Below are 14,537 nucleotides of genomic sequence, written 5' to 3'. Positions count from 1 at the left end.
CAAACTTGATCAGTGAAGTGATGCCTTTTGGATGAACAATGTATGTTTTAAAGCGATTGATGAAACTATATGCTTGTTAACGGTTATGTTATGAAATATATGCTTGTTATTAATGGATGAGCTATGGATGTTTGATGACATATACTGCGAAGTGTTTGAAGTTCATGCGGTTAGGACAAAAAACTTATGCATTTTTTTAACTCCACTAAGTTTAGGGGATCAACTAGGTGCGGCCACCTATAGAGGAGTAAAAGTATACTCAACTAACTTTACTCGGCCAGATACTCCTCTATTTTTAGGGGATCGGCTAAAGATGCTCTTAGTCATTAGTTTAGAACAAAAATAGCTCACTTCTGAAAGTACTTCATGATTTGACCTTTTTTGTCTACCGCCGTCAGTCACGGCAGTCGTAGGGTAGATGAGCTACCACCATAGTCAACATATTAGCATAAAAGCCATCAATGTCATTCTCCCCACAATAGTAAACACTTACCTTTTTAAGTAGTTGATCTTTAATCCAGACATAAGCTCAAACAAATAAAGCAGCAATTTGATGTTAACAGCTTTAGAAGGATCATGAGTAAAACACAAGACCATATCATCCGCACATTGCAAGATAGCAACTCCACTCTCAATTAAATCAGCAACAAACCCCTGGATAAGACCTTTTTTGTGCGCGGCAATGACCATTTTAGTGAGACACTCAGCGGCCATATTACACACACACACATTCATACTTAATGATTATGTCTTGTGGGTTAGGGTTGGGGTGCTCAGATGTGGTTTGGGAAGCGACAAGGATGGACTCTTGGTACCCCGGCGAATTGTCTCTGTTGCCCCTCCGTGTCTGTCACCTAGATGGGCCAAACTCACTGTTTCCATCCTTAATCATGAATTTAGCACGAAATGACCCATTTCTGAATGTATTTCACGACCAGATTCTTTTATTTACCACCAATCACGGCAGCAACGGTAGATGAGCTACCACCAGAGTCTAACGGCGATAGTTCTCAATCCAGGCCCGGTCCGCGGCCGCTTACCAAGATGATGCTTCTACTCTCCTCCTACTTGAGTTTCAGGCATTTCTGTGTGCAGCTCAGTTCTGAATGCACTGCCTCCAGATATGTTCAAGGCCGATAACTGTGCCTTCCTTGTTATTTGCTGACTCCAGTGTAATCTTCAACTTCCGAATGCATTACAAAGCTCGGGAACGTCGTCGTAATGTCCCTGAACAACATCAACCACAACAACGATAAAATCGCGTCAAATGTAATGAGAAAAAACATCAAAAGCTCTTTACTCTCTAGCATAGCACAACTGCTGCCACTCATCTAAATATGGCGTTCGCGTATTATTTGGAGACTAAACTAAGAAAGCCTAGGAGAAGCTGAACTAACAATGCTTGAGAAATTGAAAACTAAAGGAACTATCAGCCGCGAGCAGTAAGGAAGAGTAGAGAACAGCAGACGAGAGCACTCACTGGAGATAGGGCAGCGACATGTTCCTCAGCGATGCTGGGTTCTTCTTGACGAACTCCTGCCACTCCTTGGGGTCTATCCTGCCGTCGCCATCCGAGTCTGCTTGACTGAACGTCTGAAAGTCCAAAAGGAGCAGAGCAGCACAGAACATGTTAGAAGGAAAACAGGGAAATAGTTCCCAATGACTGAATATATCTTGTTGATTACATACATTGTCGACGATCTCCTCGACGGCGCTGTCAGAGAGACATAGGTCGGACTCATCAAGAAGCGCCACCACCATCTCCCGGAGCTGTGCAGGCAATGTGTTGATTATAAATTTAGAATTCAGAAACAACGCGTCGACGTTAGTACCTTACAATAAAGTGCACCATGTACTAGGTTGGATGAGAAATGATTTAGTACTTGCCTCTTCTTTCTCGATGTAGCCTGTCCCCCTCAGGTCGTACAGCTTGAATGCAACTGCAAAGAGGACGATGATGGAGACAAACGAAAGATTTTTGATTGGTTTCACAGGGAGGACAAGAAGATGAATGGACAGCAAAGTAAGAGCGAGCAATGGACAGGAGGCGTACATGCGGTCTTTTCAGATTCAGGCGCTTTGGGGTGGAAGATGCTGAGCGAGCGCACGAACTCGCCGAACTCGATGACCCCGTTGCGCTTGAGATCGAAGAGGTCGAACACCCTGTCCGCGAAGAGGTTCGCCCCTTTGCTGGTCCTGAACAGCGCCAGCCGGAACTCCTCCTGACATGAACCAAGCAAGCGGATGAGACGAGAGCACGCAGTCTTTGAAGATGGATCCATGGCGGTTGTGGGGAGGACCTCAACTACCTTGTGGATGAGGCCGTCCTTGAAGATGGAGTAGCTGAGCTTCTTGTAGAGCTCGTACAGCGCCTCCACCTCGTTCACCGTGACTGCACGCAAAGTTCAGTTGAGTCGGTTACGGAGGAAAGGCAAAGGCAAACTTCTGGAGCTGGGAATGGGGGTGCTCACGCACAGGAGGTCTCGGCGGCGAGGACGGCCGGCTCCTCGTACCCCTGGGCGCGCTGCTCGCGCTTCGACGGCGACGGCGACGGCGACGACGACCACGCGCAGCCCATCGATGGCTCGATCCTACGCCGCGAGAGGCTCTGCACTCTGCAGCTGCAGGTACGGCAGGGCAGGCGTTGACCTTCAGCCTCCCGTCCGGCAGCAACCCAGCAAGAAGGGGCACGTCGCCACCAAACCGAAAACACAATCTGACCTGAGAATGAGATACACCTCGCCGGGGCTCCGCTCTCGTGATGGTCGTCACGCGCGGAATCTCCAGCCGGCGCCGGCGCCGGCGCCTCGAGGACAGACAACGGCCGTCTCCTCTCTCCTGTCCGTTCTTTCCGCTGCTGGTGGTGGGTCTGCGTCCGTCTTGTCTGTCCCCTTGCTGGACTCCTCCTCCTCGGGCTCGGGGGCGGGCGTGATTTAACGGGGCGGGGCGGGGCGGGGCGCGAGGTCAAATGGTACTTCCCGCTGCCGTGCGACAGCGCGCGCGAGGCTGCGAGGCCGAGCGCGTGGACCGCCGGGGGGGCTCCGTACGCCGTCGCTGTCTCCCCAGATTTCGCCGCCAGTCACCTTATCCTTTCTCCGGCGAAGATTCAGCCGCCGTTACTGGGGCAACTGGTTCCGGCCGTTGAATTCTGCGTCCTCTACCAATAAACTGAGCAGCCGCCCAAATTGCATCGCCGCCGTCAGCTCGCACGCGAAACCCTCCCGCCAGACTTTTTCTTTCTACTCCAGATGGTTCGATTCCCGTTGTTTTTTACATCGACACCTGCGCGCCCGTCCCGTAGGCTGCGCGGGGCATGGCGCGTGCACGCCGGCGGCAGTACGTCAGGCGCTTTACTTTTTTGGTTAAAAAATGGGGTTCGCTTCCCCGCGCGGCGCCAGGTGGGACGTGCCGGCGACGTGGCGATCAGGAACGGGCGTCTGGCCTGACCATACTGCAGTCTGCAGGCGCACGGTCCACGGCGTACATGACTCGTGTAGCGCTGACCATGCCCTAAATAATGCATTAGTTTTTGCCGGTGAATAATAATTCACTATATTAATACAGCCGGAACCGCAATAATTCGTTATATGCATGTTTTTTATAAAAGGCAGATTGCTTCACATTCTTGTTCTTGTTCTTGTTACTCGCACCACATTTGGGCACACTTAAAGCATAAATCTTTGTAGAGATTTACATATGTATGTAGATGCATTTTAGAATGAAGATTTACTCATTTTGCTTCGTATATTAGTCCATAGTGAAACCTCTTCAAAGTCTTATATTTAGGAAAGGAGAGAGAGTACACCGTACAGTTGTTCTTTTTCTTGTTGTCGGCACCACATTTGTGAAAGACGGCTGCTAGGCGTCATCCGACTGATCCTAGGTAAGCATCAGTCACCTAGACAGACGTCTGATTTGCCGCTAGGCTGGATTACAGCTGCTCGGTTCCCCCTCAATCATCGTTTCTATCCTCACCTTTTCTAACACCACGTGTAACGCATCCTCAAGCGAGCAGCCACGGCTGGTCTCACACAACCCGCATGTAGCAGTAGTACCGTTGTTCGGCTCGCCACACCCACCGGACCCCGTAGCAACCCCTCGCAGCAGTCGTCGTCCACTTGCCACAACCACCACCTCAAAACAGTCATCTCCACGCAACAACTGTTCGTCGCATTGCAGCTTCCTGTCGTCTGCGAGATCCATGGGTCGTAGCACGACACACGCTGCATTGCGGCTCTGCCGCCGGTGGGACCCATGAGTCGCGGTAGCACTCACACGTTTCATTGTAGCTCCTCCGCCAGTGAGATTAGTGGGTCGTAACATCACACTCATTGCATTGCAACTCTGTCACGGGCGAGGAGCACCATGGATGTTGCATTGCATCTTCCCGCCACCAACGAGATCCGCGGGTCACAACACCATGCAGGTTGCATTGCAGCTCCTTCGTCGCAACACCTGAGATGGCCCCCTCCATGCAGCTAGATAGCACCTACGTGATGGCTGCTCAGACATCCGCAAACCTCCCCATATTTGATTATATTTTACGAAAATTCGAACGTGTGGACTGGTCCGCAGATGTTTTTTGCACGGCATCGGATGACAAAAAGTGTCCGGACCGCATCGTTCGAAGGTTTTGATGCACAACATTGGTGATGCCCTTACACGGTAAGAATCTTATATGTTTCGTAGTGAGCTTTATAATGGAAATGTCAAACAGAGACCGAGCTCCATGGAGGCCTTAATTTGGAAACTTTACAATTCAAACATTTCAAATTCAAAAAATTCAAAAAAATAATACACATAGACCTAGCGGCATAATGTACATGTGCGTAAATTTTCAATTCGAAATATGTTAAAATGAGAGCTACATAAAAAAACAAATATGGGGCTTTTTAGCATATGTACTGTTCATCCTCAAAGTACATCATTTTTTTTCTGTGCAGCTCGTAACTCAAGGCATTTCATCCTTAAATTTTACACACATACACATTACATCCTTGTACACATGTGTGTTTTTTCCGGAATTTTTTGAAACTGAAAATTTTAAATTTGAAAATTTCAAAATCAAGGCCTCCATGAAGCTCAGTCTGCAAAATGGCCTACTTGTTTTATAACTTGTTTGTATAAATGCATGTGCAGATGGGTCCCTTGGCGGGTTTGGCCTGAATATGTGTCACCCACCTCCAGTCTAATACTCCCTCCGTTACTAAATATAATGTTTTTAGAGATTTCAGTGTGAACTACATACAAAGCAAAATGAGTGAATCTACACTAAAATATGTCTATATACATATGTATGTAATTCGTATTGAAATCTCTAAAAGGTCTTATATTTTGAAACGGAGGAAGTAGATTTATTTTTCCTTGTTTCTGTTGTAGTACAGTTGTCCCGGTTTTGACGGCAGGTCGGCAGCGCAAGAAGTCAAACGTCTCACAGTGCTGTGACTTTTGACGTTTTTGCGCTTGGCGAATGGCGACCGCGGGACAGAGCGAACTGCGGCCTCCGGAGAGGGGGACGTACAGGTGCGCCGCGTCCATTCATATCGGGCGTGTTTGGTTGCCTGGGTGGCTTTCAGCTGCATTGCATGGAGGATCCAGGCTGAGCATGGCCAGGCTGAGGCGATGCAAAGTTGCGTCGTGATGTATGTTTGGTGAACTTGCATCATATGGCTCCATGCGGTGCTGTTTTTGTCTGAATGTCACTGAAATTGATGTGGAAAGAGGAGCACACAGCAGCGCAGAGCGACGGGATACGGGGAGGCAGGATCTCGATGGCTCCAGACGGTGGGATCCTTGCTCCCGGCGGCACGACGGGGCATGATCTGGCGTGTGGCAGCGTCACTTGCTCGCGGACGGCGGCGGCGCTTGATGAGAAGCGGCGGCCATGTGTCCTGATGGCGGCGGCGTTCTTCATCGGCAGTTGGACTTCTGCGAAGCCGTAGTGGCGTCCATGGCCGGCGGCCAAGCGCAGGAGGGAGTTGGTCGTGCATCAAAGGAGGGCCGGCGGGATCGTGTGGAGGCGCTCGTCGGCGTGGAGGCGCGTGGAGGACGGAGGCCGGCGGCGGGGTGAGCACGAGCTGCGGGAGGCCCGGTCGATGGAGCCATGGGGATATGGGAAGGTGTGGCGGCGGCGTTTGGGGAAGAGACGAAAGAAAGAGGAAAGAAAACGAGCGAGCGAGCGAGCCTGCATCCGAGATACGCTCGAATCCTGCGTATCCCTCAGCCTGGCTGAGAGGCCCTTTTTGCATCCACCGGGCCAGGCTGAAGGGCCCATGCAGTGTACCAAACGACCCAAACTTTGCATGATGCAACACAGGGAACCAAACACGCCCGATCGTGACTCCGTTCTGTTGAGCAGTTGAGCAAAAGCCTGGACTGGTCCGTGCGTCCACGCCACAAACCGGAGGTACCAGCGAGCGTACGGTACGTGCTCCTACCACGGCAGCCTGGTTGGTATTTTTGTAGCCAAAAGGAGAGGAAAACGAGACGATCTTGCCCCCGCTTTTGGCCGGTAGCCCCGACGCGGACGGCGAGCTCAACTGAATGAAAGAAAGGGCAACGGCACGGGGCGTGGCGGGTGCTCGCTGAGTCCCTGTCACGGCAGATTTCGCCGTTTCTTTCACACCCTTTTTATTTATGTGCCGACGTGACGAGATGTTGCTTGGCGAGCTGCTTCGGTTGACGTGTATTGTATTGTATGTTATCCTGCTGCTATTCGATTAATCAGTATTTTTGATGTAATTATGTTGTTGTCCTGCTTACGCTAAATCAAGCGGCCTGGATGGCGTGACCATGGCACGCCGGCGTTTGTCAGCCCGGTCGAAAGCGTACACGCTCCGTTGAGGGAACAGAGACCGAGTCACCGGTGCCGACCCTGAGCCTTGAACCCTAACCCCTAACCCTTTTTTAGGTCCCCGTCCATAAAGGTTCATGAAATAAAATAAATTAAGAACTCAAAAAATATTTGCTAATTCGTAAAATCTCAAAAAATGTTTGCGAATTTACATGTTTATAACAAATTCAAGAACAAGGTGGAAGCTTCCCAAAATGAGTCAAGCAATCAGTTCGGGAGCGCTTCTTCTATGCAAACATTTTTTTTCAGTTTGGACTCAAAAAATTGTGTGGTTTACTTGACTCATATATGCAAACCACACAATTTTTTTTTCAGTTTGCATAATTATTTTTATAAATTTCAGACATTTTTTGTAAACACTTGATCATTTATTTAAAATGCAGATATAATTTTAATGCCAATAAACATGTTTTTACCTATGCGGTCATCTTTTTACATTGTATAAACATTTTCTGTGTCGATGTTGAACATTTTTTTCCAATACATGAGTAGCATTTCCTCCAGACATATATTTTGATGTCAACTTCTTTGCATACACATTCCACATTTTACATATACACCTGGAACATTTTTTGTATACATGTTTAACTTTTTTAAAAACTTATTTTTTTATGTCTGCCATTTCCCATACATATTGTAAGTTTTTTTTGTATACATCAAGAATATTTTTATATAAATGTTTACATTTTGTCAATTAAATTATAACATTTTTTCAAACATATTTTTTGACGTCTATCATTTTTCATACACATTGTATATTTTTTGTATACATCTAGGGCGTGTTTGGTTGCCCGCATCGAGCCCAACCAGACCCGCGCGGGAAGGAAGAAGCCTGTTTGGTTGCCTAGATTCACTGTTGGGCCTGCATCGCAGGCTTCTCAAAGCAGCCCAGAGCCTGGCTCGCTGGAAACGCTCGGATCGGCAGTTTCTCGCGAGCCAGGCTGAGTGCGGCGCGAGGTCGCACGGGCGGGTGCGAGGCGAGGGCGAGGGGGATGGCGGGAGATGGACATCTGTCGCCCCGTCCCGGCGCCAAATCTAGCCTCACCCCCATTTCACTCGCTCACCCATAGCCACTACCCCCTTTCTTCCCTACTGCCTCACCACCGGCGGCGGCTGCGATTTCAGATCTGCGCTAGAGGCGGCGGCGGCGACGGAAGAGGCGGCGGCGTTTGCGGCGGATCTGGTGCTCCCCTTGCTGTTGGCCACCGTCTGGTCGACCTTGTCTGTGCCATGGCTCCCCCTACGCTGTCCTCGTCTCCGATGCCAGTAAGCAGCACCCCCTCCCCCCTTTGTTAGCTCGGTGGTTAGGCCGTTAGGCCAGGTGTAGGATCGATTTTCCACTGAACGAACCGTCGATGTCGACTAGGTTATGGACGCACGGATGAGGCTGATAATTCAGGCAGCAGCACTGATTAGTGTGATTCAGGCATGTGTCATGTTCATGCACCAGAGAGTTGTTCGTCGTTTGCACTAGGTACTTCAAGCATGTGCTTTTTGCTATTGGGGAGCTTAGAGGAGAGATGATTAGGAGACCATCTAGTCAGACTCCACCCAAGATTCGCGGAAGCCCAAGATGGTATCCATACTTCAAGGTGAGCATTGACAATATACACTTTTCATGGCTTGATATGCTTGTATTGTTCAAGTTGAGCACTAACACAGGCTTGTGATGCCATTTTCAGGATTGCATTGGGGCAATAGATGGTACTCATGTCACTGGCAGAGTTCCTATGTCACAGTCTGCAGCATACAGGGGGAAGAAGCACTACACAAGCCAGAATGTGCTTGCTGCTTTTGACTTTGATCTGAAGTTCATATATGTGCTGGCTGGCTGGGAGGGGTCAGCGCATGATTGCTAACATTCTTAGTGATAGCATGAGTCGACCTGATGGGATCAACATCCCCAACGGTAAGTTCTACCTTGGAGATGCTGGCTATGCATGTCGGCCAGGTATTCTTCCACCCTTCAGGAAAACCAGGTACCATCTCAACGAGTTCTCTGTAGGAACTATCATAGGACTGCACATGAGCTGTTTAATCTCAGGCACTCCAGCCTTAGAGTAGCTGTTGAGAGGGCATTTGGAGCTCTGAAGAATAGGTTTAAGATCCTGGATCAGAAGCCATTCCGCCCATACTCCACTCAGATTAAGCTTGTTCTTGCTTGTTGCATTCTGCATAACTGGATCCTCCAGTGGGGCTTTGATGAACACGTGCCTGAGGAGGAAGAGGTCGAGCCTGATAATATTGTTAGCTCCGGCCATGGTGTGGAGGCATTTGACAATGACGCTTGGAAGAACAAAAGGTTGGAGTGGGCAGAGGCAATGTGGCTTAACAGGGGTCAGTGCATGATTTGAAGAAGACGAAGAAGAAGAAGAAGCAGAAGCAGAAGCAGAAGAAGATGAAGAGGAAGAGGAAGATCTGGTAGCAGCAACACCGATGAACTATCCCCTATTTAGCCAATGACTCTTAATAATTTGAACTGTCATTTGGTAGTAGTTAGGATGAACTGTCATTTGTTTAACTAGCTGGCGCTACATGTTCAGACTGTGTGATAAGCTCACCACTAGTTAGAAGTGGTGACAACACCTTATGCAGGTTGCAACGAAACACCATGTCATATGTGCGCCTAATGCAATGGGGCAACCAAACGCCGGGTCAAAAATGGTTGTCTCATGCAACTAGGGGCATGCAGGCAACCAAATTATGTGCATCTGGGGTTTTTTGGCCTGCATCCCCTCAAACCGGCTCACTAGAGCCAGGCTGGCCCGGCCAGGCTGGATTGGCAATGTAACTAAACACGCCCCTACTCCCTCCGGTCCTAAATATAAGTCTTTTTAGAGGTTTCAAATGGACTACAACATACAGATATATATATATATAGACATATTTTAGAGTGTAGATTCACTTATTTTGCTTCGTATATAATCCCTTGTTGAAATCTTTAAAATGACATATATTTGGTAACGAAGGCAGTAGAACAGTTTTCATATACACGTTTAACATTTTTCAAATACAGATTAAGATTGTCCCTATATATTTATTGATGTCTATTTTTTCATACAAATTATACAGTTATCGTATACATTGCGAATATTTTTCTATAAACAATACTAAGATTGTTCACATATCTGATTTATATTAAAATTTATATTTAAATTGATTTTTATAATAGATGTGATTAGAATATTTCAAAATATAAGAAAATAATGTGAAAAATGTAACTTAAAATGCGAACAAATGGATAAAAAAACGAACATTGAAGGCCTATGATCCGTGATGGACCGACCCATTTTGCGGCTGCTTGAAGTGAGACGTACCTATTGTCTCGCGTTCTCTCTTGTAATCCCAACTCGACACGGCTGGACGGGTTACTGTTCTTCTGTTGCTGCAAATTGAATGCAGATTTGCAATGGCTAAAGAAAGGACGGAAGATATGAGAAGCTTACCAGTTTGGGGGCGTTCTTGAGGAGCTCAAGCGTGGTACGCACGGTGATGGGAACCCTGATGGCCACCATCTTGATCCTCCAATGATCTAGAGATTAGTTAGTGAAGGGTCCATAACTCTGTCCAAACTTCAAAAATCACGAAGGGGCGCGCCTATTCGCTGCTCATACAAAAATACATATACTCCCTCAATTCGCGAATAAGTGTACATCTGACTTAAAACTTTGACCAATTTTATAGGGAAAAGTAGCAGCATTTATGGCACTAAATTAGTACCGTTAGATTCGTTTCGAAACATAGTTTCATAATATACCAATTTGATGTCATATATGCTACTACTCTTTTTTATAAAGTTGATCAAAATCTTAAAACTTTGACTTAGAACAAAAATTAGATGTACACTTATTCGCGGACGGAGAAAGCAAGTCTCTATCCGTTGGCAAGTCTCATTACAAAATATAACAAGCGAGACATAATCGCACCCGTGATACTTATTGCCGCAGGCGATGCATATCAGTGGCGGGCGGCAAATAAGGGTGGCGACGCTTGAACCGAGCCGCTAATGGCCCAGCCCACTCTGGCGCTCAGTTACACGGGTTTGCCTTGCATTTTTTTCTCTTCGGTTTTCAGTTGATTTTTTCTAAAATAATCGACTGTTGGACCTTTTAAACTGATCTAAATAAAAATTATTTTTGAGAAGTACATATAAATGAATAAATAAAGTGTGTACTAGAATTAGATCACTGCATATAAAATTATTTCATCATATACGAACAAATGTTAATTGTGTATTTGAAAAATGTTCACCGTATATTAGAAAAAATGTACAACATATATTACAAAAATTACAAAAGGGTGAAAAAAATGAAAAAATTGTAAAGGAGAAAAAAAACTAAACCGGAAAAGCACACGAGTTTTCTTTACTAAAAAAACCCAACATCCACTGAACGAACAAAAAAATATATGCCAGGGAACAAATGACACCGAGTGTCTTCTGTGACCGATCCACGCCAAGGTCCCGCACCGCTACCACACCACCAGCAGTCGTCCATGCCCCGCCGAGAACGCACGCTGCCAAGCCATGCGCTAGCTCAGCGCTGCCGCCCGTCCAAGTCGTCCTGCGCGGGATAGCCAAGAGCGAAGGAGATGAACAGTCGACCACCACGAGGGGCTTTGCCTTGGCGGTGGAGGAGAGAGGGGGCGGAGGTGAGGGAGGGGGGCGGCGGCGCCGTGTGTCGTCCGCGGGGGACGACGTAGGGGCAGTTTTTTTTCTCCGGGTCAGGTTATGGCACAAAGCAAACTACTTCACAGTCGACCCTCCAAGTCACCGTAACAGAAACAAGGGTCTGTCTAGGCACATCTAAGTGACTCAATCCAACTAGAAAGAAAAAAGACAAAAGAAAATGCTTACATGAATCTTAGTGTAAAATCAAGATAGGAACCATAATAATAACCGGGCGAATATAGTTTGAAGTACATCACGTAAGCCGCTCAACAAATCAGAAAATTTTCTAAGAAGACCAAGAAAATTTCCCTCTCATCAATTATGCCTAGTGCGCGGACATCGATCCAGCAACGAACCGCCCGCCGCCATTCATGTGCTCGAAGAAATCGATCATGTCGCCGTCCTCCATCTCGAGGTCCGCCGGGGTCTTGTCGCCGCGCAGCCGTACGCCCTTGAAGAGGAAGACGCCGGTGCCGTACGTCACGTCGGGCACCTTGTGGTACCACGCGTCCAGGAGGACCTGGAGCTTGTCCGTCCTGCTCATGGTGTGGCGGAGCACCTTCCCCTGGCTCACCACCTTGATCGTCACCAGCAGGGGCTTCACCGCCGCCTTGGAGTCCCTCCCGCTGTATGGTGGCGACATGGCTTGGAGTTCTGTTGCGTGGAACGGATGCCACGAGGTAGCCTGGATTTATAAAAGTTACAGCTTTGATTTGCTTCCTAACAACCGTTTCCAAATCTCAACTCCGACCAATGCGCCCAAAGGGAAATCCCTTATTTCTGGGAAATAATCTGGTTTGTATCCAACAAATAAATGTAGTAGCAAACCCATGAATTTCCCTGGCCAGCAGGAGCCTGCATGCAGCGATCCACTAGGCAAAGTGCATCCAGAGGCCCGGCAAATCTCAAATCAGACCCAAGTCCCAACTATGAACTGAGAAGAAAAGGTAAGAGGATCCATGTTAAAACTCCTCCATTTATAATTAGATAGCGTACATGGATTTTGACAGAGATTTACACGGAATTTAGATGCTAACTTATCTGTTCCGATCCTTATTAGATTTGCTAGTAAAGGTCGGCCGGGCTATAGTAGACATCAGACAAGCTTAACCGGGAATGCTAGGATGGCTGACCCAAGAAATTTGCACCGAAGATTGTTTGATTGCACCGTAGGTAAAACGACTGATCTCCCTCCCCCCATCTAAAAAAGAAGTTGGTGCCAAAGGGGAAATTATATGAAATATCTATGTCTTTATATTATTTATACCTCTATAAATATAAAAGACCAAAGGGGAAGATCCAAATAATCTTGGTCATCTAACCATGTTAATCAAGCGATCTAGATTGCTCCAATGGTGAGCGCTCGAAATCTTTAGCGTGCAATTAATAGCATACCAAATATCAATATTTTCCGCTAATCACATAATTAACATGCAATTAATATTCTACCAAATATAAACATGTAATTAATATTCTGTCAAAAAATATCAACATGCAATTAATATTTTATCAAATATCAAAATATCAACGTGCATTGCACGTTCTCATTTACTAGTTATACAAAAGGAACAAATCCTACGATCAAAATAGCTCACATTGAAAAATCTTTGAATCCAAGAGCCCCTTCTTAGTTGAATGAAACAGTCGTAGAACAAATAAAAAGGTGCAGGTGGAACAAATACAAAAGCTGTTTGGTAAACACTGAAAATCTTAGAAAAACATCAATATAGTACTTCTCTACGCATATACAATATGAATAAAAAAATTTAGTTGATACTACTTTTGTAAGTAAACGTATAAAACACTAGCGGAACAAGAATGAAAGGCAAACAACATAGCACTAAGAATAAAACAAAATAAACGAAAGCAAAATTACACACAACATTTGTTTTAATTCAAATAACTCACCATAAAAGAAACCACTGTTCAAACATATGACAAAATAGATACTAATGAGCACTCCCAAAAAACCAGATAATAATGATAATACATGAGCAAAACTAGTTCAAAGAACCTAATATTTTGAGCCGCTCACATCAGAAATTTCCTTGAAATAAGATCTAGCAATACAAATTCTGCAAGAGACATATGCTTCAAGTTACAACAACTCCGCCTAGTGCGCACACATCGATCGACATACTACATAGATCCAACAATGAATGGTCCAGCTCCACCATCCATATGTTCAAAGAAATCAAGCATGTCCCCATCCTCCATCTCAAGGCCCACCGGGGTCATATTTCTGCGCACCCGCAAGCCGTCGTAGAGGAAGACGCCGGTGCCATATGTCACGTTGGGCACCTTGTGGTACCACACGTCCATGAGGACCTTGAGCTTGTCGGTCATCCTCATGGTGTGGTGGATCACCTTCTCCTGGCCCACCACCTTGATTGTCAACATTTGGGGCTTCACCGCCGCCTTCAAGTCCACCTTCTCACGGCCGCCGCCGGGCGGCGACATGGCTTCCGTTGTGTACCTGCCTCACTGTATATGTGCACTTTTGGGTGGTGTCTGTGTAGTTACGTTCCGATGCGTGGAAATCGACGGGGTGAGGTGCTTATAAAGGGTATGTACATCTTGAGTCTTAGGTGGTTTGGTCCCCCTTTGATTTCTTCAATCCGATTCGAATCAACTCATATCTGGCGATACGATACGAACAAACAACCCTGTGACGGCACTTGGGTGTGGAGGATCATGACATTAATCATGCACCGCTGGCGCATCAACTGAGATTATACGGAGGATTTTATGATCAATGACGGGAGAAACACGTGCGGTGGTTAGCTAAATTTTTGGTTCGGATTTTGTACACCCCCTCCCCTTTGATTGGTCTCACAGCCTTGGTACTCTCACACAAGGCATATGGAGTGGACATGGATTGCCTACGTCTAGGCTTGCGATCATTGGTGCCACCAGTGCACGTGGCATCCATCGCATGGTGGTGCCCCTGCACCCCTCTCGTGCTTTTGTGTAAAATAAGAATATAGGTGTATGCCGATTCCCTTCCATAAATTC

The 14,537-nt window shown here is 46.7% G+C and overlaps 4 protein-coding genes across 5 annotated transcripts; 1 reads left to right on the top strand and 3 right to left on the bottom strand.

The window, feature by feature from the left end:
• Positions 1-489: 489 nt before the first annotated feature.
• Positions 490-2,921, bottom strand: LOC109748696 (calcineurin B-like protein 4). 2 transcript variants are annotated; one of them, XM_020307717.4, is made up of 8 exons: positions 2,722-2,920; positions 2,476-2,621; positions 2,310-2,392; positions 2,054-2,222; positions 1,888-1,940; positions 1,690-1,770; positions 1,481-1,593; positions 490-1,227 (listed from the first exon to the last, which is right to left on the bottom strand). In XM_020307717.4, the coding sequence occupies exons 2-8, from the start codon at positions 2,576-2,578 to the stop codon at positions 1,155-1,157; spliced, it is 675 nt and encodes a 224-aa protein (XP_020163306.1). In that variant the 5' UTR covers positions 2,579-2,621; positions 2,722-2,920; the 3' UTR covers positions 490-1,154. The 2 variants fall into 2 exon arrangements, with proteins under 2 accessions (XP_020163306.1, XP_020163307.1); XM_020307718.4 differs by having other exon boundaries at positions 2,476-2,921.
• A 3,029-nt stretch (positions 2,922-5,950) lies between these two features.
• On the top strand, positions 5,951-9,207 carry LOC120972811 (uncharacterized). The gene is made up of 4 exons (XM_040398343.1): positions 5,951-6,066; positions 8,304-8,445; positions 8,536-8,693; positions 8,898-9,207. Exons 1-4 carry the CDS (start codon positions 5,951-5,953, stop codon positions 9,205-9,207), a joined length of 726 nt encoding a protein of 241 aa, XP_040254277.1.
• Positions 9,208-11,574: 2,367 nt separating this feature from the next.
• On the bottom strand, positions 11,575-12,165 carry LOC109748694 (small ubiquitin-related modifier 2-like). The gene has a single exon (XM_020307716.2). The coding sequence runs from the start codon at positions 12,163-12,165 to the stop codon at positions 11,848-11,850; it is 318 nt and encodes a 105-aa protein (XP_020163305.1). The 3' UTR covers positions 11,575-11,847.
• A 1,229-nt stretch (positions 12,166-13,394) lies between these two features.
• LOC120968523 (small ubiquitin-related modifier 1-like) lies at positions 13,395-14,026 on the bottom strand. The gene has a single exon (XM_040395403.2). The coding sequence runs from the start codon at positions 13,980-13,982 to the stop codon at positions 13,662-13,664; it is 321 nt and encodes a 106-aa protein (XP_040251337.1). The 5' UTR covers positions 13,983-14,026; the 3' UTR covers positions 13,395-13,661.
• Positions 14,027-14,537: the final 511 nt, after the last annotated feature.

This window comes from Aegilops tauschii, chromosome 1 (genome assembly GCF_002575655.3).
Source record: "Aegilops tauschii subsp. strangulata cultivar AL8/78 chromosome 1, Aet v6.0, whole genome shotgun sequence".
Lineage (NCBI taxonomy): Eukaryota > Viridiplantae > Streptophyta > Magnoliopsida > Poales > Poaceae > Aegilops > Aegilops tauschii.
The sequence above is the reverse complement of the archived record's forward strand: the minus strand, read 5'-3'. Positions and strand labels throughout refer to the sequence as shown.

Coding starts and splice junctions, on each gene's coding strand:
- LOC109748696 (XM_020307718.4), bottom strand. CDS start 2,578: ATGGGCTGCGCGTGGTCGTCGTCGCCGTCGCCGTCGCCGTCGAAGCGC. Junction 2,393..2,475: donor CCTCGCCGCCGAGACCTCCT/GTGCGTGAGCAC, acceptor CTTTGCGTGCAG/TCACGGTGAACGAGGTGGAG. Junction 1,771..1,887: donor GCTACATCGAGAAAGAAGAG/GCAAGTACTAAA, acceptor TTGCCTGCACAG/CTCCGGGAGATGGTGGTGGC.
- LOC120972811 (XM_040398343.1), top strand. CDS start 5,951: ATGGCCGGCGGCCAAGCGCAGGAGGGAGTTGGTCGTGCATCAAAGGAG. Junction 6,067..8,303: donor GGACGGAGGCCGGCGGCGGG/GTGAGCACGAGC, acceptor TTCATGCACCAG/AGAGTTGTTCGTCGTTTGCA. Junction 8,694..8,897: donor GTGCTGGCTGGCTGGGAGGG/GTCAGCGCATGA, acceptor GTTTAATCTCAG/GCACTCCAGCCTTAGAGTAG.
- LOC109748694 (XM_020307716.2), bottom strand. CDS start 12,165: ATGTCGCCACCATACAGCGGGAGGGACTCCAAGGCGGCGGTGAAGCCC.
- LOC120968523 (XM_040395403.2), bottom strand. CDS start 13,982: ATGTCGCCGCCCGGCGGCGGCCGTGAGAAGGTGGACTTGAAGGCGGCG.